This window comes from Canis lupus, chromosome 19 (assembly GCF_048164855.1).
Source record: "Canis lupus baileyi chromosome 19, mCanLup2.hap1, whole genome shotgun sequence".
Classification (NCBI taxonomy): Eukaryota; Metazoa; Chordata; class Mammalia; order Carnivora; family Canidae; genus Canis; species Canis lupus.
In genome coordinates this window covers 42,234,764-42,261,445 of record NC_132856.1, presented here as the reverse complement: position 1 = coordinate 42,261,445, position 26,682 = coordinate 42,234,764, and the positions used below count along the sequence as shown (strand labels likewise).

Below are 26,682 nucleotides of genomic sequence, written 5' to 3'. Positions count from 1 at the left end.
GCCTTGTGATGTTTCCTGAGTCTGATCTGTGGCGGCTGAGTGGGAGGGATGGAGCAGGAGCCAGATCCAGGGAAGGCTGGGATCCTTCTTCCTGTCCCTGGCTGGAATTGAGACCCTGTCCCCATGGTAATGAATCTGCCCTGAGTTAGGAACCCTGCCCTGCCCTGCCTGTGGAATTATCATGAGTCATAGCTTTGGGGCTGAGGCCATGGGAAGAAACCATTGTGTGACGAGGGAGGAGGGAGGAGGCAGCTGTCAGCCCGGGCCTACACCAGGGAGACCTGAGCAAGTGGGGCCAAGGGGTGGGTGTAAGGTGGGCACAGCAGGGGTGCCTGGCAGGCTAGGGTCCTGGTGCTAGCCTTCCCCAAGGGCTGGGCAACATTGCCCTTATCCTGCCAGCTGCCTCCCATGGTATGAGGGCTCTGATGCATTGTGCTAGCCAGCGGGGCCCACAGCCCCACAGTGGTAGATCTGAGGCCTTTGCAGAGTCACGAGGAGGTAATGCTGGGGAGGGACAGACCTGGCCTGCTGACAGCAGGGCGGGCCTCACTTAGGACAGCCTATAGGCGGCTCACACTCTGTTTCACTTCCCGCCACTGCTGCCAGCAAGAACCAGCCAGACTGCACCCTGAATCACTGCTGCCTGACTGCTACTTGGTAAGTGAGGAACCCCCATGGGGATGGGGCAGGGTGGGAAGGCCCCACCCCCCACCCAGGCCCAGACTAGGTGGGTGCTAGGCTAGGAGCGAAGTCTCCCCCAGATAGCGGAGTATGCTCCCCCTCTAAGGAAGCCACCCCACCCTCTCTGGCTTCCTGCCTTGTAAGTGGGTCCTGGAGCTCACCCACAGTGCCTGCATTTGCAGAGAAGGCCAGAGATGTGCTCCTTCCGGCCCTGCCCCACCCCCCACCCGCCTTAGCTCTTTCCACTGGAGCACTCATACATCCACTTCCCACCCCATGCTCCTCCCTAGGCTCAGCGGCAGGCACCGATCATGGGCTCGCAGGCCCCAGCCCAGGGTCCCGTGCAGACCCTCATCTTCTTGGACCTGGAGGCCACTGGCCTGCCTTCCTCTCAGCCCAAGGTCACGGAGCTGTGCTTGCTGGCTGTCCACAGATGTGCCCTGGAGAGCTCCCCCACCCCTCAGGGGCAACGTCCCACAGTGCCCCCACCACCCCGGGTGGTAGACAAGCTCTCTCTGTGCGTGGCTCCAGGAAAGGCCTGCAGCCCAGAAGCCAGTAAGATCACAGGCCTGAGCACAGCTGTACTGGCAGCACATGGGCGTCAACGCTTCGATGCCGACCTGGCCAACCTGCTCCAAGCCTTCCTACGGCGCCAGCCACAGCCCTGGTGCCTTGTGGCACACAACGGTGACCGATACGACTTCCCCTTGCTCCAGGCAGAGCTGGCTGTCCTAGGCCTTGCCAGCATTCTGGATGGTGCCTTCTGTGTGGATAGCATTGCTGCCTTGAAGGCGCTGGAGCAAGCTGCCAGCCCCTCGGAGCATGGCCCAAGGAAGAGCTACAGCCTCGGTAGCATCTACACACGCTTGTATGGGCAGGCCCCACCAGACTCCCACATGGCCGAGGGTGACGTCCTAGCCCTGCTCAGCATCTGTCAGTGGAGGCCACAGGCCCTGCTACAGTGGGTTGATGCTAATGCCAGGCCTTTCAGCACTGTCAAGCCCATGTATGGGGTCACAGCCTCTGCTGGAACCAACCCAACACCATCTGCCACCACAGCCACTATACCCCTGGCTAGAGCCAGGGACACTAGTCCTAACATTGGCAGGGGCAGGAAGCCCAAGACCCTTCCTCCCATGGAGGGCCCTGAAGCCTCACCCAGGGAGGGATTGCTGGCCCCACTGGGCCTGCTGGCCTTCCTCACCTTGGCAATAGCCACACTGTATGGGCTCTCCCTGGCCACACCTGGGCAATAGTCCAAGAAGGAAAGTCTAACTAATAAAGACCCCCTACACACACACACAGCATTGAGTGGCCACTCACCTCTACCCTCCTTGGCAGCCTTAGAGCCTTCTGCACCTCTGCCCACACTCAGGGGCCTGGGGAGGGGGCCATAGAGAATGGCAGTCTTTGTCCTTCACCCTCCCCAGCAGGATGGTCAGATGTCTGAGCCCAGGAAAGATGGGAAAACATGGAAATCCAAGAGTCGGATGAGGATGATACCTGGCCTAATTAATGCCCAGTCTCAGAAGCCAAGGCTCTGAAGAAAGGAGGCAGTGGCCCCAAATGTTTGCATTTATTATATACAAAGGTGCAGACCCTAGACTCTCAGAAACACGTCAACAGGTACAAAGCTAAGACAGAGCTGGTGAGATACTAAGAGAGGGACAGGGAACACCGAGGTACTCATGCCTGGGCCAGAGCAGCCACCTAGGGCCCCTTCCACCTTTGGTCCAGACAGCCCCTTGGCCCACCTTGTCCTGGGGTACAGGACAGGACTCTGGGCTGGGGTACAGGAGCTGGCTATTCTGTGAAGCTAGTGTCAGGAGAAGCAGGGACTATCAGAGGTCAGACGGTCCCTCTCCACTGTGGGCCAATTTCCCTCCAGGACCCAGGGGTTTCAGCTTCACAAAAACTATCACATACATTTTGAACAGGAAAACAGGCAAAATGGTTGGCTAGAAGGAAAACAGAAACACTGCAGGGAGGACACCTGAGTATGCAAGTGGACAGAGGCTACCCCGCAGACCATGATGCAGGTCATGGGCAGCCAGAACTGTGGGTGACCGTGGCCCTCCAGGTGGTGCCAGGAACAGTGCAGGCAGACAGCGTTTGGGTGAGTTGGTTTCAGGAGGCTACCTGTCCTCTGCTGGGCATGGCACAGGCTCTGGGGACTATGGGATGTCGCCGAAAGGATTAAAACCCAACCTAGCCATGTCCCCAAGCCTCACCCCCGTGCCATGATGGCTCTGGTTCTTTGAAAAGTACCCCACCCTGGGGACAGACCATGGCCTTGAGCAGTGGCTAGCCTCCACGAAAACTGGAACATGTGTGCATGTTGCCCACAAAAGGCCATACTACCCTAGCATAAGGAGCCCCACCTGCTTGATCTCCCTGGGGTGATATGAAAAAGAACTCCCACCCCAGTCTTTAAATTTTGAGATTTCAAACGAGCACAATTTCAAGTGAGGAAGAGAACAAAGTAGGGTCCCAGCAACTCCAGCAAGGATGTCTCCCAACCATGCTGGCATAAGAAGTCTCGTGTACAGACAGGACAAACACCAGGCACAGGGAGAAAAGACTGTACCCACATACACATACCCATTTTCTCTCTCTCTCTCTCTCTCTCTCTCTCTCACGCACACACACACACACACACATGCACACACACACGCACACAATCGAGTGGCAGCCAGAGGCACAGAGACATGCTCAGGGGGCTGCCTTCGGGGGGTCCATGTAGGCCGGGTTGTAAGGAGGCTGGCTGGCAGGGTAGGGCATGGCGGCACCTCCTGAAAACAGAGAGGACACTGGTTATGAACATGGAGGGCTGCAATGTGAGGGGACAGTGGTATTAGACCTGGGGGGTCAGGCAGGGTCAGGCAGTTGGCAGTGGTACTTACCGGCCAATGTTTCGTGGTAAGCCGGGGGGCCCATTGGCTGGGCAGGGTAGGGTGGTGGGTACTGTGTCGGGTAGGGTGCTGCCGGCATCCCTGGCTGCGGGGGCATGGGGTGGTAGCCCTGGTACGTCGGTCCAGGGTAGCCGGGTGGCACACTTGGAGGCTGAGGGTAAGGGGTGTGTACCACGGTGGTGGCCGTGGTGGTGGTTACCACCGCTGCAAAGAGAATCCCAGTCAAGACTGCCCCTCACTCCCACTCAGCCAAGCCAGGGTCCTGGTCGGCTCCCCTTGCACCTGGGGTCACAGTGGGGCAGGGAGGGGGTGGGCATACTTACGACGTGGTGGCCGGCGGCACATCTTGTAGAGACAGCAGCAGGAACACGTGAAGCAGACGATGAGGGTGACCACAGCGAGCACAAAGATGGTCAGGCCAATGGCTACAGTTGTTCCAAACCTGCCAAAGAGCCAGTCATGACCTCTCGCTCCTGCCCAGGACGAACACCCCACCATTCGCAGGGGCACCCCTCCTGCCAAAGGAGACTCTGGGCAGCACAGAGCGACTTCAAGGCTGTGCAGCTTGGACCTCTGTCAGACTGTGTCCTCAGCGTATAATGGGGTTGTTCTGTGAGCCTGGCTAAAGCACCTCAGCCAGGGCCTGCCCCTCTTTTCCCCCCGGCTAGAAGCATGGCAGGGAGTTCTAGTGCCTCCCCACCAGACACACATCTTGTCCACTTCCACCCACTCAGCAGATGGTCCTCAGTCCCTAGGGGCAAGACAGACCAGCTCATGGCTTCTGGGAGCCCACAGTTCAGTGTACGAGACAGATGTTGAGGTAAAATGACTCTGGAAGCACAAGGGACAAAGGTGGGGAGAAACTGCAGGAGAGCAGAGGCCAGTGTGGCCAGAACAGTGGGGAGAGGCACGCAGGGAACACAGCCTCAGCACTAGCCCCAGAGAGGGGCTGCTGACCCCTTGGCTCCCTGGCAGTGACCGTGAGCCTGCTGGGTGCCAAGCACTGTGCCAGGGGTTCATGTACATCCCTGGGCTCCCGCGCTCTGACTAGTATGGCCAGTGGGTCAACAAAGAGCCATGTAGTTGATACAAGGGTGCTGGAGCTGGTGCTCCTTCTGGAAGAAGAGGTCTGCCCATCTGATGCCCGCCCTCAGCAAGGACCACAGCAGAGTGGAGGGGCTTGGAGAAAGAACAGACCCTTGGGACGCCTGGGTGGCTCAGCAGTTGAGTGTCTGCCTTTGACTCAGGTCGTGATCCTGGAGTCCCGGGATCAAGTCTCACATCGGGCTCCCTGCATGGAGCCTGCTTCTCCCTCTGCCTGTGTCTCTGCCAATCTCTCTGTCTCTCGTGAATAAATAAAATCTTAAAAAAAAAAAAAAAAAAAAAAAAAGAGAGAGAGAGAGAGAGAAAGAAAGAACAGACCCTGGCCAGGAAGTTCGCCAAAACTGACTTTCAAGGGCAGACAGAGTCCCTTGCTCTCCTCCTCTGTTACCAGAGACCCAGCTCTATTCTAAGAAAAGGCACATGCTTGGTGACTGCACCTAGTACATTAAAACATGCAAGGAGGGGCACCTGGCTGGCTCAGTTGGTAGAATGTGCTTGATCTCTGGGTCGTGAGTTCAAGCTCCACCCACACTGGGCATGGAGCCTCCTTAAAAAAATAAAATAAAATACATTAAAAGACAAAACATGGACAGAGCTTGGTGAGCTATAGGGCGTGTGCCTCTCCTGAAGGCCCCGGAAGGGCTGTGGCCCCGTCCACCCTGGGTGCAGGGGCTTCCCCCACAGTCCAGGGGACAGCACCACCTCCGCAGGGCCCCACACAGCCCGGGGAGGGGACTGGCTAAGAACAGACCTTTCACAGCAGGGACTCCAAAATACACAACCACATTCACAAAACAGAATGTGCGGCCCCTCACCTGGCCCTGACTCACAAGTTCCTCCTAAACCCTCTCCTGCCCCAAGGAATGGAGCGGAACACACACTCCCACACATACCACACACAGTATGGCGCCCAAGCTCACCCCATGTTAGCCTCCGCCTTCACTCCCAGGGCTCCAGCACCCCTGGACTTCCCCTCTTTCCATCATGGGCCACTCAGTCTCAATCTCCTCCCCTTTCCAGGAAACAGAAAGCAAATCTTGGTCCTCCCCTAGCCCTGACGTCAGTGGGAGGAAGAGCAATACAGAGCCCTTAAAGACACAGCAGGCCCAGCTGCACCCAGGGCGGCCAGGAGCAGGGACTGAAGCCTGGGGTGGTCAGGCGGTCCTCCCGGAGCTGCCTCCCCAGCCTCACCTGCCCTCACCTGGCCTCTCACCATGGCTGTCCACCCCCCTGCCCGGACGTTGCCCTGGCATCACAGGTGCCCTGAGTGCACAAGCCACACTCTTGCTCAACCCACCAGCCCTGTTCCAGTTGTCTTCCTTGATGGGCAACTTCAGTTGCCACCAGCAGCCCCTGGGGCCCCCAGAATGATGAGTCCCCTCAGCCCCCCTCTCCTACCTGCACATGCTTCAAGCCACTAGCCTGCCTCACCAGGATGATGCAGATGTCTTCTCAAGTGCCCTTGGCCAACCTGCCAAGTCTGATCATATCACCCCTGCTCAAAAGCCTACCATGGCTCCTTCACATGGGATCATGCAGGAATTTGATTTATAATTTACTTGTTAAACTGTGTGTATCTGGGGCACCTGGCTGGCTCAGTCGGTAAAGCATGTGACTCTTGATCTAGGGGTTGTGAGTTCAAGTCCCACTGGGTGTAGAGATTACTTGAAAATTAAAAAAAAAAAGTCTAAAATAAATAAACTGTGTGTATCTATGTATTATAGTTGGCAATAAAAGACCAAAAAAAAAAATCTAAGATATGTCTCACCATATAGTAATACTTACAATAAGATAGATTTTAATCTTGAGTTAATAAAGTCTAAATAAAATAAAACCTGTGTGATCTGGGGGCACCTGGGTGGTTTAGTGGTTGAACACCTGCCTTTGGCTTAGGTCGTGATCCTGGGGTCTTGGAATCGAGTCCCACATCAGGCTCCCTGCAGGCAGTCTGCTTCTCCCTCTGCCTATGACTCTGCCTCTCTCTGAGTCTTTCATGAATAAATAAATAAAATCTTAAAAAAAAAAAAAAAAAACTTGTGTGATCTGGAACTCCCACCTTACCTCGTTCTCTGTGCTCTAGCCACATCACCTTCCTTTCAGCTTTTCAAAGCACCATGCTGTATCTGACCTCAGAGTCTTTGCGTATGTAGCTCCTCCTGCCTGGTCTGCCCTTCTCTTCCTCTTACCCTCACCCTTCAGAACTCAGTTCAAAATATCACTTCCTTGGGGACATCTTCCCTGACCATCCAGATAAGTTCAGGCTCCTTGATAAATGCTCTTACAGAATTAAATTCCTGTCTACCTCAGTTTATAAATGGACACTCTGTGTAAGCATTTGATTGACATGCACCTTGTCTCCAGCCTATGGATTCACAGAGGCACAGACATACCTGCTTTGGGCCATCACTGTATCTTCAGCATCCAGCATACAGTAAGTGTTAAATAGGTATCTGATGAATGAAAAATTCACTCAAGACCCATGGGTAACACCTAGTGGGATAGCCAGGCATCGTCCTCTGAGGAAGGGTAATATTTGAGGGGTGGTTGCAGAGTGTGGCAGGGGCCTTTAGTGCCAATGGTCATAGTTCTAGTGGAACCACGCCCCTGAGAGGAGGGAATGGGGTTCCCAAGGTTGGATCAGAGTCCAAAGGCCAAGTTCAAAAAATGCAGAATCAGCCCAGGCAGGGTGTGCTCAGGGCTGAACGGGTGGTCCCAGAAGGCCGAAGACTCCCAATGTTTGGGCCAGGGAAAGACCATCTGTGGAACAGGGACAAGAGCAATTTCACCGTGATACTGGCAATACAGCGGACTGGCCATGATACAGCGGGTGTGAGAGCCACAGAAAGGATGCTGGGAGGGCTGGGACAGGTGCACCAGGGCCTCACCTCACCTAAGGGACCTGCATGCCTTTCCCTCCACACTGTCCTAGCAGTCAGGGTCAGCAATTACCAGCCTGGACCTGTGACCATGCATCCTACAAATCAGGTGCTTAAAAACATGCCAATCCTGCCCGACCATCCTGTGAATAGCAAGGAACTAGGAAAGGACAATGAAATGAGGATCCAAAAGAATCATGACAGGGGACTAAGGAAGCTCTAGGGAGCATACAAGCCAAGAATGGACACAGACACTGACTGCTCAACAGAGCAGGATGGGGCTCACCTGCCAAAGTTGGGGAGCAGGCAGCAGAAGACCTAGACCAACCCCACGCCACATCATGGGGAGCACAGTGACCACGTCAAGGGAAGACACCACCCATCCAGGCTGTGACAAGCAGAGGTGGCCTCATCTGGGTCCCTGTACTCTGCCTTGATGCCTCATTCTTGGGGAACCCAAGGAGTCACTGACACAGGGAGACGTGGGTTTTTTTCCCCCCACTGAAGCTTTCCTGGAGCTCCCAGCCACGGGCTGGGGAGCAGGAGCTGGAAACCACCTAGAAGCCACACTTCAGTGGATAAACAGTGCCCTTGGCCAAGGGGGCAGCACCCAGATGCCCACCAGAGGGCATTCACAGAAGTGTCATTAGGGACCCTGCCCTTCCACCTGCTTCCCATGCCCTAAACCTTCATAAGGCAGGTGCTGTGCGAGACACAAGGTCTCTGGTCGGAGAGCAGAGGAGAGGTGAGGCAGGGAGAGGGCAGGCCAGCCGGCAGCAGGCAGGGCCGGGGCACGAAGGGCAGAGCCAGGGGACAGGGAGTAGCCACGCCCGCCACGCCCAGGACACGCAGGGGCGGGGGCACGCAGCTGCCAACTCACACACCAGACCCAGGGCCCTGTGCACACCTCGGGGAGCGACAGGTGCTCCAGGCTCACCCCAGTCACCTCTCTGCTGCCACCACTCCTCCCGTGTCCCTCGGGACCTCGCTCTGCAATGTCCCCTCCCTCCCCTTTCTCAGCTCAAGTCTCCACCAGCATTGAAGAAGCCCTTCTCCAACCCGACTTCTCCTCCTCCTGTCCTAGTCCTCCACCAGATCGCTCTCTGAAGCTGTCTGCACTCGCTTCACCCTACACACTGCCTACTCACTCTTCAATCCGCTCCACTAAACGGCACCTCCTGCCAAGGGTACCACGGCCTCTGTGCGGTAGCATCCACATTTCTCAGCACCCCACAGCCCAAGCGTCCTCCCCTTTCTCCCCACGGCTCTGAACCCTCCCTCTGGGCACCTCCCCAGGCCATTCTCAAATGTTCCTAATGCTCAGGTTCAGTCCTCAACACACCCCTACCACCCACCCTGAGCCCTTCACCCTAACCGGCTCCTGGTCCCACATCCTCTCCAGGGCTGGACCTCTGGGAGGTCAACAGAGCAGAGACCACCCCCACCATCACCCCCACTCCCTAGAAGGCAACTGCTGAATTGTGTCCAGCCTCCCTCTGGCCTCCCAACACTTACTCCACCCATACGAAGTGTGCATCATAACACCTCGTCATGGTGGCAACAAGACAGAGCAGGAACTTGGCCAAGGGAACTGAGGTTTGGGAGATTGGGTTGTTGCCTGGCCCTGACACAGCAACCATGACGCACAAGCCCTGACAGAGACTGGGCATATCAGTTGTCCCAGCATCTTTACCACACCATCACTACTCTATCACTGAGCACCTGCATCACCATCATGTCATCACCATCACCACTGCCACCCCATCACCATCACCCTCACCCTGCCACCATCACCACCTTAACTCATCACCATCACAACCATTGTCCCATTACTGTCACTACTGTCACCCTGACATCACTGCCACCATCACCCATCACCATCACCACTGTCACCCCATGCCTGTCACCACTATTTCCCATCACTGTCACTAACACCCATCACTGTCACCACCATCACCCTGTCACCATCACCACTGCCACATCACTGTCATCATTGCCCTGTCACTATCAACACCATCACCCCCATCACTGTCACTCTCTCCCCATCAGTCACCTGTGCCCAATCCATATTGGGCACCTGTCTCACCTAGGTCAATATGGACCCTCTACCCTTTTTTTTTTTAAAGATTTTATTTATTTATTCATAAGAGACAAAGAGAGACAGAGACACAGGCAGAGAGAGAAACAGGCTCCCCACAAGGAGCCTGATTCGGAACTCGATTCCAGATCCCGGGATCACACGCTAAGCCAAAGGCAGAGGCTCAACTGCTAAGCCACTCAGGCATCCCTAGACCCTCTACCCTTGGCCTTTCAACTGTCAGCCACTGTCCCCCCATCCCTAGTACAATGATGATGACTCAACTTTCCAATATAAGGATCAAGGGAGGGGGATTCCTGGGGTGGCTCAGCAGTTTAGCGCCTGCCTTTGGCCCAGCGCGTGATCCTGGAGTCCCGGGATCGAGTCTCGCGTCGGGCTCCCGGCATGGAGCCTGCTTCTCCCTCTGCCTGTGTCTCTGCCTCTCTCTCTCTCTCTGTCTATCATGAATAAAATATATATATATATAAAAGGATCAAGGACCTGGTGATCAACTTCTCTGCAGCCCTACTACAATGACTCTGTGGCCACCTGGTCCCCACAGCCCTCACTCTAGCCCACTGAGGCCCCTGTCACCTCGACCAGGAAGATGTACCCAGCCTGCAAGTTTTACTTACCCTGACATGGGATCACTGTCCAAGCTGGAATAGAACCTCAGCGCCGAGCCCAGCTGCTCCAGCGACTCCATATCAATGGACACACTGAAAGACGAAACCTCACGATTAATATACCCAAGCCCCACCTAGCACATCAGGAACAAACACTACCTTAGCACACACACAAAATGCACAAAAGCCAATCCTCTACAGGCCACAGAGTAGCCCTGATGGCCCCTGAGGAGGACTATCACACACACCAGGATCTCACACATTCCTCTCGAGTGTACACGGAACATTCTCTAGTACAGACTACATGTAAGGTCACAAAACAAGGTTCAACAGATTTGGAAAGACTGGTATCATACAAAGTCATCTTCTCCCACCACAATGCGATGAAGTTAGAAGTCAGAAAGGAAGACTACCATGTCACAAAGTTCAAACAGAAATGCTAAACATAACTCACACCTTGAGAAACTAACATGGTACCAAAAAAGAAAAGCAGCAACAAAATTGTACATTAATAAGAAATTATAAAGCAAATTAAGAAATATGTAATATAGGGCAGCCCGGGTGGCTCAGCGGTTTAGCGCCACCTTCAGCCCAGGGCATGATCCTGGAGACCTGGGATCGAGTCCCACGTCGGGCTCCTTCAATGGAGCCTGTTTCTCCCTCTGCTTGTGTCTCTGCCTCTCTCTCTCTGTGTCTCTCATGAATAAATAAATAAAATCTTAAAAAAAAAAAGAATGATATTTGTGATTTGCAATGATATGGATAGAGCTAGAGTGTATTATGCTGGTTGAAATAAGTCAATCAGAGAAAGACAAATACCGTATGATTTCACTCATGTGGAATTTAGGGGAAAAAAAGAGAGAGAAGGAGGCACACCATAAGAGACTTAAAACGAAAAGGATTTTATTTATTTATGAGACACAGAATGAGAGAGAGAGAGAGAGAGAGAGGCAGAGGGAGAAGCAGGCTCCATGCAGGAAGCCTGATGCAGGACTCAATACCGGGACCCCAGGATTACATCCTGAGCTGAAGGCAGATGCTCAACTGCTGAGCCAATCAGGCATCCTTCATAAGAGGCTCTTAACTATAGGAAATAAACTGAGGGTTAATGGAGGGAGGTGGGCAGGGGATGGGCTAGTTGGGGAATGGTCATTAAAGAGGGCTGATGAGCACTGGGTGCTGTTTGTAAGTGATGGATCATTCAGTTCTACTCCTAAAACCAATATTAATTATATTGTATATTAACTAACTAGAATTTAAATTAATATTTAGAAGAAAATAATAAATAAAATTGTGCAGGGTGGGAAAAAAGAAATTAAGAAATAAATAAAACTGAAAATAAATAAATAAATTAATTAATAAATAATAAATAAAACTGGATAAGAAAAATATGATAGGTTAAAATTCATGAAACATAGCTAACAGAGTTCTTAGAGGGAAATTTATTATTTTTTTTTTTTTAGATTTTTATTTATTTATTCATGAGAGACACAGAGAGAGAGAGGCAGAGACACAAGCAGAGGGAGAAGCAGGCTCCCTGTGAGGAGTGTGATGCAGGACTCTATCCAGGGATCACGCCCTGAGCCAAAGGCAGCCGTTCACCACTGAGCCACCCAGCTGCCCCTATTATCTTTCTTTTTTTTTTTTAGGATTGATTTACTTATTTCGGAGAGACAGAGATTCCAAGGTGGGAGGAGGGGCAAAGGGAAAGGGAGAGGGAAAGAATCTTTAGTAGGCTCTCCACTGAGCACAGAGCCTGACACCACGTTTGATCTCACAACCCTGAGACCATTACCTGAACTGAAATCAAGAGTCAAACACTCAGGGCACCTGCGTGGCTCAGTCAGTTTAAGAATCTGCCTTCTGTTCAGGTCATGATCCCAGAGTCCTGGGATCAAGCCCTTCAAAAGGCTCTCTTCTCGTGTGAGCCTACCTCTGCCTCTCCCTAACTTACCACCCCCGTTCATGTTTGCTCTCTCTCTCTCAAATACATAAATAAAATCTTAAAAAAAAAAAAAAAAGCCACTCAACCAAGTCACCCAGGTGCCCCCAAAATGTATTTATCTTTAAAAGTAATATGTGGGGGCAGCCCTGGTGGCGCAGCGGTTTGGTGCCGCCTGCAGCCTGGGGTGTGATCCTGGAGACCTGGGATTGAGTCCCACATCGGGCTCTCTGCATGGAGCCTGCTTCTCCCTCTCCCTCTGCCTGTGTCTCTGCCTCTCTCTGTGTGTCTATGAATAAATAAATAAAATCTTTAAAAATAAAAATAAATAAAAATAAAAGTAAGATGTGGGATCCCTGGATAGCTCAGCGGTTTAGCGCCTGCCTTTGGCCCAGGGCGCGATCCTGGAGACCCGGAATCGAGTCCCACGTCGGGCTCCTGGTATGGAACCTACTTCTCCCTCCTCCTGTGTCTCTGACTCTCACTCTCTATGTCTATAATAAATAAATACATAAATAAACCTTTAAAAAATAAATAAATAATAAAAGTAAGATGTTAGGGACGCCTGGGTAGCTCAGTGGTTGAGCATCTATCTACCTTAGGCTCAGGTCGTGATCCCGGGGTCCTAGAATCGAGTCCTGCATCAGGCTCTGCACAGCAAGCCTGCTTCTCCCTCTGCCCCTCTCTCGCTCATGAATAAATAAAAATAAAATATTTTTTTAAAAATTTAAAAAGTAAGATATTAAACTCAAGAAAGTGGGGGAAAAGTAATAGAGCAAAGCCCCTCATTAAGGAAGAGATTAATAAAGGGAAACACAAAAATACAATAGAGCAACAGCCACAAAAAGTAATACAAAAGATTTAAAAACCCAAAGTTGATAGACCTCTGGCAAGACTCATCAAAGAGAAAAGTCACACAAAGGGAAAAAAAGCATAATAAAAAGGGGGAGTGACGCCTGGGTGGCTCTGTGGTTTAGCACCCGCCTTTAGCCTAGGGCCTGATCCCGGCAGGGAGGCTGCTTCTCCCTCTGCCTGTGTCTCTGCCTCTCTCTGTGTGTCTCTCATGAATAAATAAAATCTTAAAAACAAATAAATAAACAAATAAATAAAAGGGGGAAATAACTACAGGTACAACAGATTTTAAAAGTAGTAACTTTAAGGGTGTCTGCGTGACACAGTTGGTTGAGCATCTGACTCTTGGTTTCAGCTCAGTTCATGATCTCAGGGTCATGGGATCAAGCCCCATGTAGGCTCTGCACTTGCTGCAGTTTGCTTGAGACTCTCTCTCCCTTTCTCTCTGCCCCTCCCCACTGCCTTCCCTCTCTCTCACTCTAAAATAGATAAATAAAGGATGCCTGGATGGCTCAGTTGGTTAAGTATCTGCCTTTCGCTCAGGTCATGATCCCAGGATCCTGGGATCGAGTCCCACATCAGGCTCCCTGCTCAGTGAGGTGCTTGCTTCTCCCTCTCTCTCTGCCACTGCTCCTGCTTGAGCTCTCTCTCTCTCTCAAATAAATAAATAAAATATCTTAAAAATAAATAAATCTTCAAAAAATAAAAGTAATAACTTCATTGGACAGTATCAAAAAGACAAAATATAACAAGTACTAGGGAAAATGTGGAGAAAAGGGAACAATCGTGTATGGTTAGTAGGAATGCAAACTGGTGCAGCCACTCTGATAAACAGTATGGAGTTTCCCCAACAAGTTAAAAATAGGCCGGGCACCCCTGTGGCGCAGCGGTTTAGCGCCGCCTGCAGCCTGGGGTGTGATCCTTGAGACCCGGGATCGAGTCCCACGTCGGGCTCCCTGCATGGAGCCTGCTTCTCCCTCTGCCTGTGTCTCTGCCTCTCCCTCTCTCTCTCTCTCTCTCTCTCTCTCTCTGAATAAATAAATAAATCTTAAAAAAAAAAAAAAAGTTGAAAATAGGCGTAAACAGGGCAGCCCCGGTGGCCCAGCGGTTTAGCACCGCCTTCGCCTTCAACCCGTGTGTGATCCTGGAGACCCAGAATCGAGTCCCATGTCAGGCTCCCTGCAAGGAGCCTGCTTTTCTCCCTCTGCCTGTATCTCTGCCTCTCTCTCTCTCTCTCTCTCTCTCTCTGTGAGTCTGTCATGAATAAATAAAATCTTTAAAAAATAATAATAATAAAATAGGCATAAACATATAATCCATAAATAAGCAATTCCACTTCTGGATATTTACCTGAAGAAAATGAAAACACAGGCAGCCTTGGTGGCTCAGCGGTTTAGTGCCACCTTCTGCTCGTGATCCTGGAGTCCCAGGATGGAGTCCTGCATTGGGCTCCCTGTGTGGAGCCTGCTTCTCCCTCTGCCTGTGTCTCTGCCTCTCTCTCTCTGTGTCTCTCATGAATAAATAAATAAAGTCTTAAAAAAAAAAAGAACTTTCACAAGGGAGTTACAATTTAAAAAAAAAAGAAAATGAAAACACCAATTTGAAAAGATATGTGCACCCTTAGGTTCACTGCAGAATTATTTATAATAGGACATAGAAGCACCGCAAGTGTTGATTGGTAGATTAGTGGATAATGAAGATGTGAGATACACAGACACACAGACATACACACATAAACACACACTGGATAGAGCAACATGGATAGAACTAAAGGGTATTATGTTAACCAAAATAAGACAGAGAAAGGCAAATACCGTATGATTTCACTTATATGTGGAATCTAAGAAACAGCAAAACATAACAGAAAGAGACTCATAGATACAGGAAACAAACTGGTGATTACCAGAGGGAGGATAAGTTGGGGGGTGGGGTGGGTGAAGGGGGTTAAGAGGCACAAACTTCTAGTCATAAAATACACACGCCACAGGGATGTAATGTACAGCACAGGGAATATACTCAATAATATTGTAGTAACTTTGTATGGTGACAAATGGTGACTATACTTATTCTGGGATCATTTTGCAATATAAAAATAGTGAATCACTATGATGTATATCTGAAACTAATAGAATCTTGTTTGTCAACTATACTTTGATTTAAAAAATAATTACTTATATTCTTTTTAAAGTTTATTTATTTATTTATTAGAGAGAGGGAGAGAGAACAAGACTGGGCATAGAGGGAGAGGGAGAAGCAGATTCCCTGCTGAGCAGAGAACCCAATGCAATGTTTGTTCCCAGGACCCTGAAATCCTGACCTGAGCTAAAAGCAGACACCTAACCAACTGAGCACCTAGGTACTCCCCTTATTTGGATTCCGATTTGAACAAACCACCCATGAAAAGGAACAAGTGGAGGCAACTAAAGACAGACTGGCACTGAAAATTATTAATGATTTACTGTTCATTGTGCCAAATATGTTACTGAATTAGTGGTTATATTTCTTTACAAAGGACTCATTTGTGCAGATGAAAACTGTACAAATGAAAAACATTTAAGAAGAAAATTTTTAAAAGATTTATTTTAGAGAGAGCAGGGGGAGGGGCAAAAGCAGAGAAAGAATCTCAGGCAGACTCCCCAATGAGCACACAGCCCAACTTGGGGCTTGATCCCAGAACCCTGAGATCATGACCTGAGCCAAAATCCAGAGTTGGATGCTCAACCCATTGAGCCACCCAGACACCCTGGGAGAAATTTTTATGGTGTTTCAATTTTTATTTTGTTTTAAAATAATCTGAAAAAAAGTGAGGGGGGCATGTATAGAATAAGAGCATCAGGGCAGCCCGGGTGGCTCAGCGGTTTAGCACCACCTTCAGCCCAGGGCATGATCCTAGAGACCCAGGATCGAGTCCGACGTCAGGCTCCCTGTATGGAGCCTGCTTCTCCCTATGCCTGTGTCTCTGCCTCTCTCTCTCTCTCTCTCTCTCTCTCTCTCGAATAAATAAAATCTTAAGAAAAAAAAAAGCATCAGAGTTTTGGTAACTATGGAAGCAGGTGATGGGTATATAGTTATATTATTCTCTCTGCTTTTATAATTTTGGAAAATTTCTAAAATTAAGTGTAAAACAAAATAAAATTAAAAAGCATTAGGAACACCTACATTCTATTTTTTTTTTAAGGTTTTATTTATTTGTTCACGAGAGACAGAGAGAGAGAGAGAGAGAGAGAGAGAGGCAGAGACAGAAGCAGGCTCCTCGCAGGGAGCCTGATGTGGGACTCGATCCCAGTTCCTAGGATCAATCACACCCTGAGCTAAAGGCAGCTGCTCAACCGCTGAGCCACCCAGGCATCCCGGAGCACCTATATTCTAAATTTGAAGGAAAAGTGAAGCTGAAGAAAAAAACTATTTATTTATTTATTTATTTATTTATTTATTTATTTATTTATTTATTTATTTATTTTAAGATTTTCTTTATTTATTCATGAGAGACACAGAGAGAGGCAGAGACATAGGCAGAGGGAGAAGCAAGCTCCATGCAGGGAGCTTGATGTGGGACTCGATCCTGGGACTCTAGGATCATGCTCTGGGCCAAAGGCTGGCACAAACTGCTGAGCCACCCAGGCACCCCCCCCAAAAATTTTTTAATTAAAAAAAAAAAAAAAGTGAAGCTGAAGAGAAAATATTTTTTAAAAACCAGTGTACAGGGATCTCTGGGTGGCTCAGCAGTTTAGTGCCTGCCTTTGGCCCAGGGTGCAATCCTGGAGTCCCGGGATCAAGTCCCGCATCGGGCTCCCTGCATGGAGTCTGCTTCTCCCTCTGTCTGTGTCTCTGCCTCTCTCTCTCTCTCTCTCTCTCTCTGTCTATAATGGATAAATAAATAAAATCTTTAAAAAAAAAAACAAACAGTATACAGGGGCTGGTCAGTTGGAAAAGCATGTGACTCTTGATCTCAGAGTCATGGGTTTGAACCCCACATTGGGTATAGAGATAAAACTTTTTTGAAAAATCAATGCATGGGCTTAGGTGAGCAATAACAGAGCAAAAGATACCAAGCTGGTGTATTGGAGGCTGGAAATAAAGATCCATGGAAGTAAGCCTGGCACCTGAGGCTCTGTTCTCCTGGAAGCATTAGCCAACTTCAGAGGAGCAGCTGAAGGGCTGAGTAGCACTTCCAAAAGTCTCAGGTGATAGATATTAGAACCAGAGCCCACCAGGTGGGAAAGCCCTGATGATTCCCACTCACTTGGGATGAGGCCTCAAAAGCTGCACCCCAAGAAGAAGGGAGGAAGGTGAGTATAGAGATCTCAGCTTCTAATCCTCTTAGTCTCTCCAGTTAGGCCAAGATGGTTTTAAGAGTGCTGTGTCCCAGGGTGCCTGGGTGGCTCAGTGGTTGAGCGTCAGCCTTTGGCTCAGGTTGTAATCCTGGGGTCCTGGGATTGAGTCTCGCATCAGACTGCCCACATGGAGCCTGGATCTTCCTTTGCCTATGTCTCTGCCAATCTGTGTCTCTCATCAATAAATAAAATAAAGAATCTTAAAAAAAAAAAAAAAAAGAATGCTGTGTCCCTGACAAAAGCAATATAAATCATTTAAATCCTCCCTGGAAGAAGTCCTAGACTCTAAATTTCTATAATCAATTCTGTAAATGTAGCATCAAGCACACCATCAAAAATTTTCAGGAACACTAGGACACTAGACAACATGAATACAAAACAGAGACAATTGACAACAGAAATACCCCCAGGGCTTCAAATATTGAAGCTACTGACATCAAACGCCACCACATACATAGTTCAAGGAGACAAAAGAAAAAACCAAGCAGTCCAGGAGAACATGAAATATAAAAGAAGACACAAAAATTCTAGAACTAAAAAACAATACTACAAATTCATAATTTATTAGTCACAGTTGAAGACAGAATTAATCAAATGGAGGATAGGTCTACATGTAGACTGAAGCTCAGAGACACAAAAAGATAGTAAATGTAAAGACAGAAGGTGGTGGGCAAAATATGAAATACAAGAGGTTTACAAGTGGTCTTACATATCTGTAGAGTCCTAAAAGGAAAAGAGTGAGAGAATGGAGCAGAAGCAATGTTTAAAGAGATAACGGCTGCCAGTTTTTCAAAACTGAAGAAAAACAGGCCAGTAATTCAAGAAGTACTGAGAACCCCAAGCACAGCACAAAGCCACAGTGAGGCACATCACAGCAAAACTGCTAAAAAACAAATACAAAGAAAAATCTTAAAAGTAGTCAGAGGCACACCTGGGAGCTCAGTCAGTTGAGTGTCTGACTCTTGGTTTCAACTCAGGTCATGATCTCAGGGTAGGTGAGATGGAGCCCTGCATCAGGCTCCCTGATCAGGGGGAGTCTGCTTGGGATTCTCTCTTTCCCTCTGCCCGTCATCTGGCACATGCATGCGCTCTCTCTCAAATAAATAAATAAATAAATAAATAAATAAATAAATAAATAAAATCTTTTTAAAAAATTAAAAGTTTATAAAAAGTAGTCAGAGAAAACGTGTTGCTTGCAAAGGAGCAATGACTAAACTGTCATTTGGTTTCTCAATAAAAATGACATCAGAAGACAATGGAATGGAGCACCTGGCTGGCTCCTTCAGAAAAGCCTCTCAAGGTCATAGATTCAAGCCCCACATTGGGTATAGAGATTACTTAAAAAAAAAAAATTAAAAAGACAATGTAATAAAAGCCTTAAGGGCTAAAAGAAGTTAATAGCTGCCAACCTAGAGATCTATAACCAGGAAAACTATCCTTTAGGAAGGAAGGTGAAATAAAGACATTTTCAGAGAAACAAAAACAGAGAAAATTTGACACCAGCATACCTGCATGAGAGGTAGAAGGAACACGATCTCAGTTGAGGCTTAAAGATGCAGGAAGCAATAAGCAGCAGCAGAGAGGATAAATATATGGATAAATGCAAATAAACATTCGCTGTCAAAAACAAACAACTTACTATCTTTGAGGTTTACAATAGTATTACAAGAGATAAAGAGGCATATTATACATGATAAAATGAATAATTCACCAGAAAGTCAAACCAAAAAAAAAAAAAAAAAGTCAAACCAATCCTAAGTATGTATGTACCTAATAACAAAACATCAGAATTCATGAAGCAAATATTGATAGAACTAAAAGAAGAATAAATATATCTGTGGTCTCTTAGTAATCGACAAAACAAGCAGACAAAACCAATAAGGACGGAAAGGATCCAAACACTATTATCAACCAACTTGACCTAACTGACACTTATAAAAGGACTACACCCAACAACTGCAGAATATACCATTTTTTAAGTTCATGTGAAACACTTACCAAGGTATGGTATATGCTGGGACATAAAATGAATCTCAATAAATTTCAAAGGACTTAAATCTTAAAAGAAAACTTCGCAATGAGATATTACTACACATTCACCAAAATTATTAAAATTCAAACCTTCTAGGAAATAGAAATAATTCTAAATCTTGACTGAGGTATTATATGTGAGAAGTATACATTTACTAAAACTCATCAAACTGAAACATTAAGACTTGTGCATTTTACTGTATGTAATACCTCAATTTTTTTCTTTAATTTTTAAAAATTTATTTTATTTTATTTTATTTTATTTTATTTTATTTTATTTATTTATTTATTATTTTTGAAAGAGAGCATGAGCAAGGGGGAAGGGCAGAAGGAGAGGAGAGAATCCCAGGCAAGCTCCATGCTCAGCTCAGTGCAGAGCCAGATGCAGAGCCAGATGCAGGGCTCAACCTGAGCCAAAACCAAGATTTGGACACCAACTGACTGAGCTACCCAGATGCCCCTATACCTCAATTTTTTAAAAAATGGTTTATAACACCAAGTTTTGAGAGGATGCACAGCAAACTGGACTTCTCACACATGGTTGGTAAGAGTATAAATGGTACAACAGTGTTAGAAAACTATAAGTATCTGCCAGAGCTGAACACATGCACCCAATGACTCAGCAATTTTACTCCTAGATATTTACCCAAAAGAAATATGTGTTATTTAAAGTTTTATTTTTTTAGGTAATCTCTATTCCCAGTGTGGGGCCTGAGATCAAGAGTCTCATGCTCTCTGACTGAGCCAGCCAGGAGTCCCAGAAATATGTTTCTTTTAAAAGATACCAAAGAGGGACATGTGGGTGGCTCAGTTAAATGCTTGACTCTTGATTTTGGTTCAGATCATGAGCTTGAGGTCATGAGATGAAGCCCCAAGTTGGGTTCCATACTCAATAGGGAGTCTGTTTGAGATTCTTTCTCTCCCTCTCTCTCTGCCCTTCCTCCCCTCATGCACACTCTCTCTCTCTCAAATAAATAAATAAATCTTTAAAATGCATCAAAGATTTGTAAAAAAGAGTTCTTAGTATCGCTGTAAGAATAGCAGAAACCTTCCTTAGTCTAATAAAAGTTGTCTTAAAAAAAACTACAACAAATAATTATTTTTAATCATGAAATGATGAAAGCCTTCTCTCTGAGACAAGAATGCTACCTATTATCACTTTCGATCAACACTGTACTTGAGATCTTAGCCAGTGCAATAAAGCAAGAAAAAGTAATTAAAAGTATAAGAATAGGAATGGAAGAAATAAAACATTAATTACATATGATGTGACTTGGTAGAAAATTCTAAAGAAGTTTCAACTAAAATCACTCAAATTAACAAGTAAATTTAGTAAAGTCTCTGGATACAAGGTCAATTTATAAAAATGTATTACCTTTCTCTGTATCAATAAATAATGAGAATCTTAAACTATACTACTTATAGTACCATCAAAAAAGATTAATTACCTAGGGAAAAAAATACAGATGCAGAGAAACTATTTGACAAAATTCAAAATTCTTTTATGACTAAAAGTACAAGCAAACTAGAAATAGAAGGAAACTTCTTTAATCTGATAAATGGCACCAATAAAAAAGCTACAACTAGCATCATACCTAATACTGTATGTTTTATCTAAACAGGGAAATATGCTCTCACCACGTCCATTCAACATTGCAATGGAGGTCTTAGCCCATGCAATGAGGCAAGAAAGAGGAATAAAGGCATACAGAGTATGAAAGAAGTAAAGAGTAGAAGGGGAAAAAATGGAATAAAACCAAACCAAAACAATATGGTAAGTGAAAAAGAAAGAAATACAGAATAGGAGAGAACAATGAAAAGCACAAAAATAAGATGATAAATATAGTTTCAGAACACCAATAATTACATTAAATGTAAATGAAATGTTCCTTTATTTAAAAAATTACTGGAATGGATTTTTGTTTTTTAAAGGACACCAAAAGGTTGGAAGTAAAAGGGTAGAATAGGATCCATCAGGAATCCTTAGGTAGGGATACCTGGGTGGCTCAGTTGTTGAGTGTCTGCCTTCCGGCTCAGGGCGTGATTCCAGGATCCGGGATTGAGTCCCACATCGGGCCCCCTGCATGGAGTTGCTTCTCCCTCTGCCTATGTCTCTGCCTCTCTCTATGTCTCTCATGAATAAATAAAGTCTTTAAAAAACAAAACTTTAACTTAAAAAATCAGTCAATCAGGGATCTCTGGGTGGCTCAGTGGTTTGGCGCCTGCCTTTGGCCCGGGGCGTGATCCTGGAGTCTCAGAAATCGAGTCCCACATCAGGCTCCCTGTATGGAGCCTGCTTCTCCCTCTGCCTGTGTCTCTGCCTCTCTCGCTCTCTCTCTCTCTCTCTCTGTGTCTCTCATGAATAAATAAATAGAATCTTAAAAAAAAAAAAATCAGGCAATCAATCACACAAACAAAAGGACATACAGGCTGGTTGCTTATGGAGTGAGAGGGAAATGGAAGGCTCATGTGAGATTGAATATGTAAAATGGTATGAGCTGATCTTGCCCAGACCAGTGATGATCACCTGCCATGAGCTGAATAGTTGAACCACCTCAAGCCTCTCTATACCTATGACTAAACACAAAAGAAACACAGATTTGGCAAAGGGAGATCTTATTTCCAGCCCATGAAACGGTCTGAATCCAGATGGAATGCAAATCCACTGGCCACACCAAGAGGACACAGGCAGTGTAATGTGCATTCCAGGGGCCCCAGGATGATACCTACATAAATCACATACAATCCCCCTGCCAGGTACATGCATACACTACAGGGTACACTCACACCAAGGTGTGCACAGATACAGGTACATAGCCAGGCATGAGCCACAGCGCCAGCTGAGGCCACCACCCCTGAGAAACCCGCTCAGCCGAAGACTGAGTGTGCCAGGTGAGCTGCAGCCCTTGAAGGTTGGGGAGAGAGGGACAAGGAACTAACTGAGCAAGTTCTGGGGAATTCAGCCCAGAACAGGAGCTCCCCAACCTCACCCCCACCCCTAGTCCAGTGCTCTACCATCTTGAAGCAGCTCAGAGGCCAGAGGGGCAAGGCTATTTCTCCTTCATGCACACTTCTGCTGGGGGCAGACTCAGGTGCACCCACCTGGCTTCAGGCACACCACACCCTTCTTCATTCCATACAAATTTCTTCAGCTCATCAGAGCAGCAGTATTGGTAGTAACAGTTGCCACAGCAGAACTCAGGACAGGACTCAGGGAAGAGGTTGTGTCCATGGGAAGCCACACACACCTCACTGCGAGCTGGAGTAGACAAACACACTGGTCAATCTGTGGCCATGGGGCCAGGCCTCACGCCAGATCTCAGCCACGTCCCGGTCAACAGCCCTGGCCCAGCACAGCCATCAGGTACAAGAGTCTGGGCTGTCTTTGAGCGACACTAGTCATTGGCCACTTCTGGCCACATCCCCATCAGCCTTGCCCTCTCCCCCACCCTATAGCACAGGCACCTAACTGGGCTCCCTCTCTCCCCCACCAGCCACTTGCCTTCTGACAGAAGCCTGACCTTTCTAAGTGGGAATCTGATCACTTCCTGCTCTTGGACCATCCCTGGTCTCCACTGTCTCATGCTCAAGTCCAGGGTCTAGATCACCAAGGGCTTTGATGGTCACCCCAACTTTCCAGCTCTGCCCACACTCAGGCCATATTTTTTGCCTATTTTTCATTCCTTGTCTTCAAATCTACCCGTCGTTGAAGGCCTTCCTCCAGGCCCCTTCCTCCAGAAGCCGCCCAAGCCCAGCAGTAACAGAGCTGAACTGGAACACCCCCAACCAGCTGCAGAGGCCCAGACACTGGGCCAATGAGTTCCCAATCCTTACTCTGTCTCCTCTCCACTCAGCCACAGCAGCCTCAGCCTCTGCTAGACAGGGGACTGCAGGGGCCTGGCTCTCAGGGCACAGATCACAGACCACACCCTCGGGGCAGGCTGTCTTCAGACCAACTCGCCATTGGCCATTGGTCACAGCCATACCCACCATATATGTGTCTGTGAAGCACTTCACCCTAGGCTGGGCCTGTAGCAGATAACCTAGAAAATGTTTACGCAATTGGTGACCAGGGTTCTGGGACGGCAGTACCACCTCAACTCCAGAACCATCACAAGGCTTTCAGCCAGAGCTGGGATCCAAGGACCTTTCCATAGGCTGGGATAAAGACAGAGCTTCAATATTCCAGGTCATGATGAAAGGACCTGGCTGACAAGTGTGGGAAATTACCGAGGACTTTGGAAGACCATGAGGCTTGCAAACTTCCAGGAAGATGCTATAGTCATGTATCCTTAGGCTAGATTAGCAGAGATCTAGAGCCCACCAGCAGGATGGGGTGGTCCCAGATGGTACCTGGACAGACCCCAAAAGGAACACCCATTTCAGCAAGGTCCAGATGACTGTGGTAGCCTGGGGACAGGTCTGATGATAAACCCTGAAGTATGGGTATGTCACCTGGAAACAGGGCACAGCACCTGGACTCTGGAGACCCAGACTGGCCAGGGCCCCAGGGCAGTGTGCAGCCTGGTCAGTATATCATGTACAGAGCGAGGCCCAAAGACAGAGGCACTGAGCGACCTCCTTGAGAAGAGATAACTATAAATGGGAGGGGGGGGGTGGCGGGCAGGGCGGGGTGCTCTGTTCTTGACAGGTTCAGGCAGAGCCCTGCTCTGGGCAAAGCTGCAGGGCAGAGGACCTGGCTGCTACCAGGCTCACCCCAGCCAGCTGTGCAACTGACAATAGGTATGGTCCACGTGGCCCATGCTACTGGGTAACTCAGGTGACCACCTCCTTACAGCCTTATGGCCACAGCCCAGCCTCTAAGCTGGGGCTGCACACACACCCCAACACCGTTTGGGCCAAGAGCCCACGACACAAATGCTCTTCTGGGCCCCAGACACTCTGCACGAGCTGTGCCAGATTTCACTGGACCAGGGACCAGGGCTCCACCTTCTCCTTTCCCACCCCAAGTTCCCAGATTCATCTCACCCCCCAGGAAATAAAGCCCTTCTACTCAAGGAAGCCACTCACCCCAGAGGGATCATCGCTTCCTCTGGCTGGGCAAGGGGCTGTTCCAATTCCTACCCCTAAAGGGCCCCCAGCCTGGCCTCCTTGTCTGTGAATCATCGGTCTACCATTAACACACACAGTAGTGTTTCCTCCAACCCCTGAGGCCAGGCTCAGCGGTCTCCAGGAACCCAAGGGCCATGGAGCAGCGGGTGGGGTCTTCTAGCCAGTAAATAGAGCCTAAGGGAAGGCCTCTGATGGAGGGGCCAGGCTTCCCTCCTGCCACCACCCTAGGCTAAGGAGCCCCTGGGGACCCAATCCCTTGGAACATCTGAAAGAGCAGACGCCACCACTACTGCCACCATCGAGGGCAGGACGAGGGTGGCAACTTCCTAGGGTCTGAGCAGTGTCAGTTCAGATAGGAGGCTGCTGTGGTCCAGGTCAGGTCAGGCCTGGGGGCTGGCTGACCGCCTCCGGGTTATTGGGGTGGGGGCCACTGCGGGGATGGTGCTGCCCGGGTTCACTCCAGAGACTGCACGGAGGTGGCTACCACCCTCCCCAACACACTGTCCCTTCCCTGGGACAAACTCCACCCCACCCCCACGGGCTCACCACCTGGAGGCGGCGGGAGCAGCAGCAGCAGCAGCAGCAGGATCCGTGGCGCGGGCGCCCGCGCGGCCATGGCGGGGCGGTGGACGGACCGAAGGACACACGGGCAGAGGCTGCAGGGGTTGAGGTGCGCGGCAGCCTCGGCGACCCGTGAGGCCACCGCTTCCTCGCCCCGCCCCGGCGGGCTGTTCCGGGAACCCCGCCCGGAGGAGGGAGCAGGGAGAGCGAGGCCGGGGAGGGGAGCCGACGCCCCTCCCAGCCTCGGCCGGGCCAGTCGGGGGCCACACGGAAACCACGGCCCCAGCCGCCCCCAGGCGCGCGCCTGGCGGCCCCCTCGACGCTGCCCTCTGTGCGGGGGATACTTTCCGCCCCCGCCTCCCCCGCGCCCCAGGTCCGCATCCTAACCCTGGGGAGGCGGGACACAGGCGCTCCCCGCGGCGGGCCGGCCGTCCCGGGCCCGCGGATCCCCACCCCAGGGGCCAGGGGCCAGGGGCCAGGTGAGGTGGGGGAACGGTGCCCGGGCCCAGCCGGCCGCACAGCGGGCACTCCAGAAAGGCCAGTCCCTCCGGCAAGCCTTGTCTGAAGGCCCTGAGGCAGCTCCACCGCCTTGCCCACTGAGCGGACACCTCTATCCTCCAGGCATCCCACCCCCCAGCCCAGGCAGGCTCACCCTGCTTCTCAGGGCAAGCCTGATTCAGATGGCCTGGTCTACGGCGACTGGCAGCTCCCAGCACACTGGGCCACCTCCTGGCTCAGGGGAGTATGGCTGGCCGGCAGGCATTCCAGCCTGTTCCAGGACCATGTGCTCACACAAGACTCCTTGAGGTGGGACAATCAATGACTAATAGTGGCCCTGCCATTCACTGTGGGCAGAGGTCTGGGCAAAGTCTGGAAAATGGAGAAGGATGGGACGCCTGGGTGGCTCAGCGGTTGAGCGTCTGCCTTCGGCTCAGGGCGTGATGCTTGAGTTCCAGGATGGAGTCCTGCATCCGGCTGCTGCGTGGAGCCTGCTTCTCCGCCCTTTGCCTGTGTCTTCTGCCTCTCTCTGTGTGTCGCTCATGAATAAATAAATAAAATCTTAAAAAAAAAAGAGAGAAAGAAAATTGAGAAAGAGCACTGTCTAGAGTCTGTTTCCAGGGGCTATAGCAAAACATAGCCTCTGGGGGCTTATAAACAGCAGTTCTGCCAATTGGAAGTCCAAGACCAAGTTGCCAGCAGATTCTGTGTCTGATGAGAGTTTCCTGGTTCATAGACGATTGTCCTTTCCCTGTGTTTTCACTTAGCAGAAGGACCGAGGGACCTCTGTGAAGCCTCTTCCATAAAGGCACTAAACCCCATTCACGAGGGCTCCACCCTCAAGATCTAATCACCTCCTAAAGGCCCCACCTCTAAATACCATCACCTTGGGGTTAGAATTTCAACATCTGAATTTTGGGAGGACACAGGTATTCAATCTGTGGCAAGCATTTTTTCACCCAGGGTTCCTGACCTGCTGCCCACACTGCACCTGGCACATCCAGAACGTTATACTCAAGACGGGAAACATGAAATGTCACACTGACTGGGCACATGAGCCAGTGCACACACCCTGTGTGCCACCACATGTTTCTCAGCTGAGGACAGGGGCATCC

At 49.3% G+C, this 26,682-nt stretch overlaps 2 protein-coding genes across 4 annotated transcripts; one reads left to right on the top strand and one right to left on the bottom strand.

Moving 5' to 3' along the window:
- Positions 1 to 1,988, top strand: TREX1 (three prime repair exonuclease 1). 2 transcript variants are annotated; one of them, XM_072786342.1, is made up of 3 exons: positions 1 to 126; positions 607 to 657; positions 972 to 1,988. In XM_072786342.1, exons 1-3 carry the CDS (start codon positions 124 to 126, stop codon positions 1,935 to 1,937), a joined length of 1,020 nt encoding a protein of 339 aa, XP_072642443.1. In that variant the 5' UTR covers positions 1 to 123; the 3' UTR covers positions 1,938 to 1,988. The 2 variants fall into 2 exon arrangements, with proteins under 2 accessions (XP_072642443.1, XP_072642442.1); XM_072786341.1 differs by lacking the exon at positions 1 to 126 and having other exon boundaries at positions 354 to 657.
- A 254-nt stretch (positions 1,989 to 2,242) lies between these two features.
- Positions 2,243 to 25,238, bottom strand: SHISA5 (shisa family member 5). Of its 2 annotated transcripts, none has more exons than XM_072786345.1 (6): positions 25,058 to 25,238; positions 22,538 to 22,694; positions 10,286 to 10,369; positions 3,917 to 4,035; positions 3,585 to 3,797; positions 2,243 to 3,473 (listed from the first exon to the last, which is right to left on the bottom strand). In XM_072786345.1, exons 1-6 carry the CDS (start codon positions 25,122 to 25,124, stop codon positions 3,394 to 3,396), a joined length of 720 nt encoding a protein of 239 aa, XP_072642446.1. In that variant the 5' UTR covers positions 25,125 to 25,238; the 3' UTR covers positions 2,243 to 3,393. The 2 variants fall into 2 exon arrangements, with proteins under 2 accessions (XP_072642446.1, XP_072642445.1); XM_072786344.1 differs by having other exon boundaries at positions 25,055 to 25,237.
- Positions 25,239 to 26,682: the final 1,444 nt, after the last annotated feature.

Bases quoted from the DNA above. Each gene is read 5' to 3' on its own strand.
- SHISA5 (XM_072786344.1), bottom strand. From the start codon at position 25,124: ATGGCCGCGCGGGCGCCCGCGCCACGGATCCTGCTGCTGCTGCTGCTG. The intron at 22,695-25,054 runs GTGAGCCCGTGG...TGTCTACTCCAG, and splicing joins GCTCCCGCCGCCTCCAGGTG to CTCGCAGTGAGGTGTGTGTG. The intron at 3,798-3,916 runs GTAAGTATGCCC...TTCTCTTTGCAG, and splicing joins GTGCCGCCGGCCACCACGTC to CGGTGGTAACCACCACCACG.
- TREX1 (XM_072786341.1), top strand. From the start codon at position 502: ATGCTGGGGAGGGACAGACCTGGCCTGCTGACAGCAGGGCGGGCCTCA. The intron at 658-971 runs GTAAGTGAGGAA...GCTCCTCCCTAG, and splicing joins TGCTGCCTGACTGCTACTTG to GCTCAGCGGCAGGCACCGAT.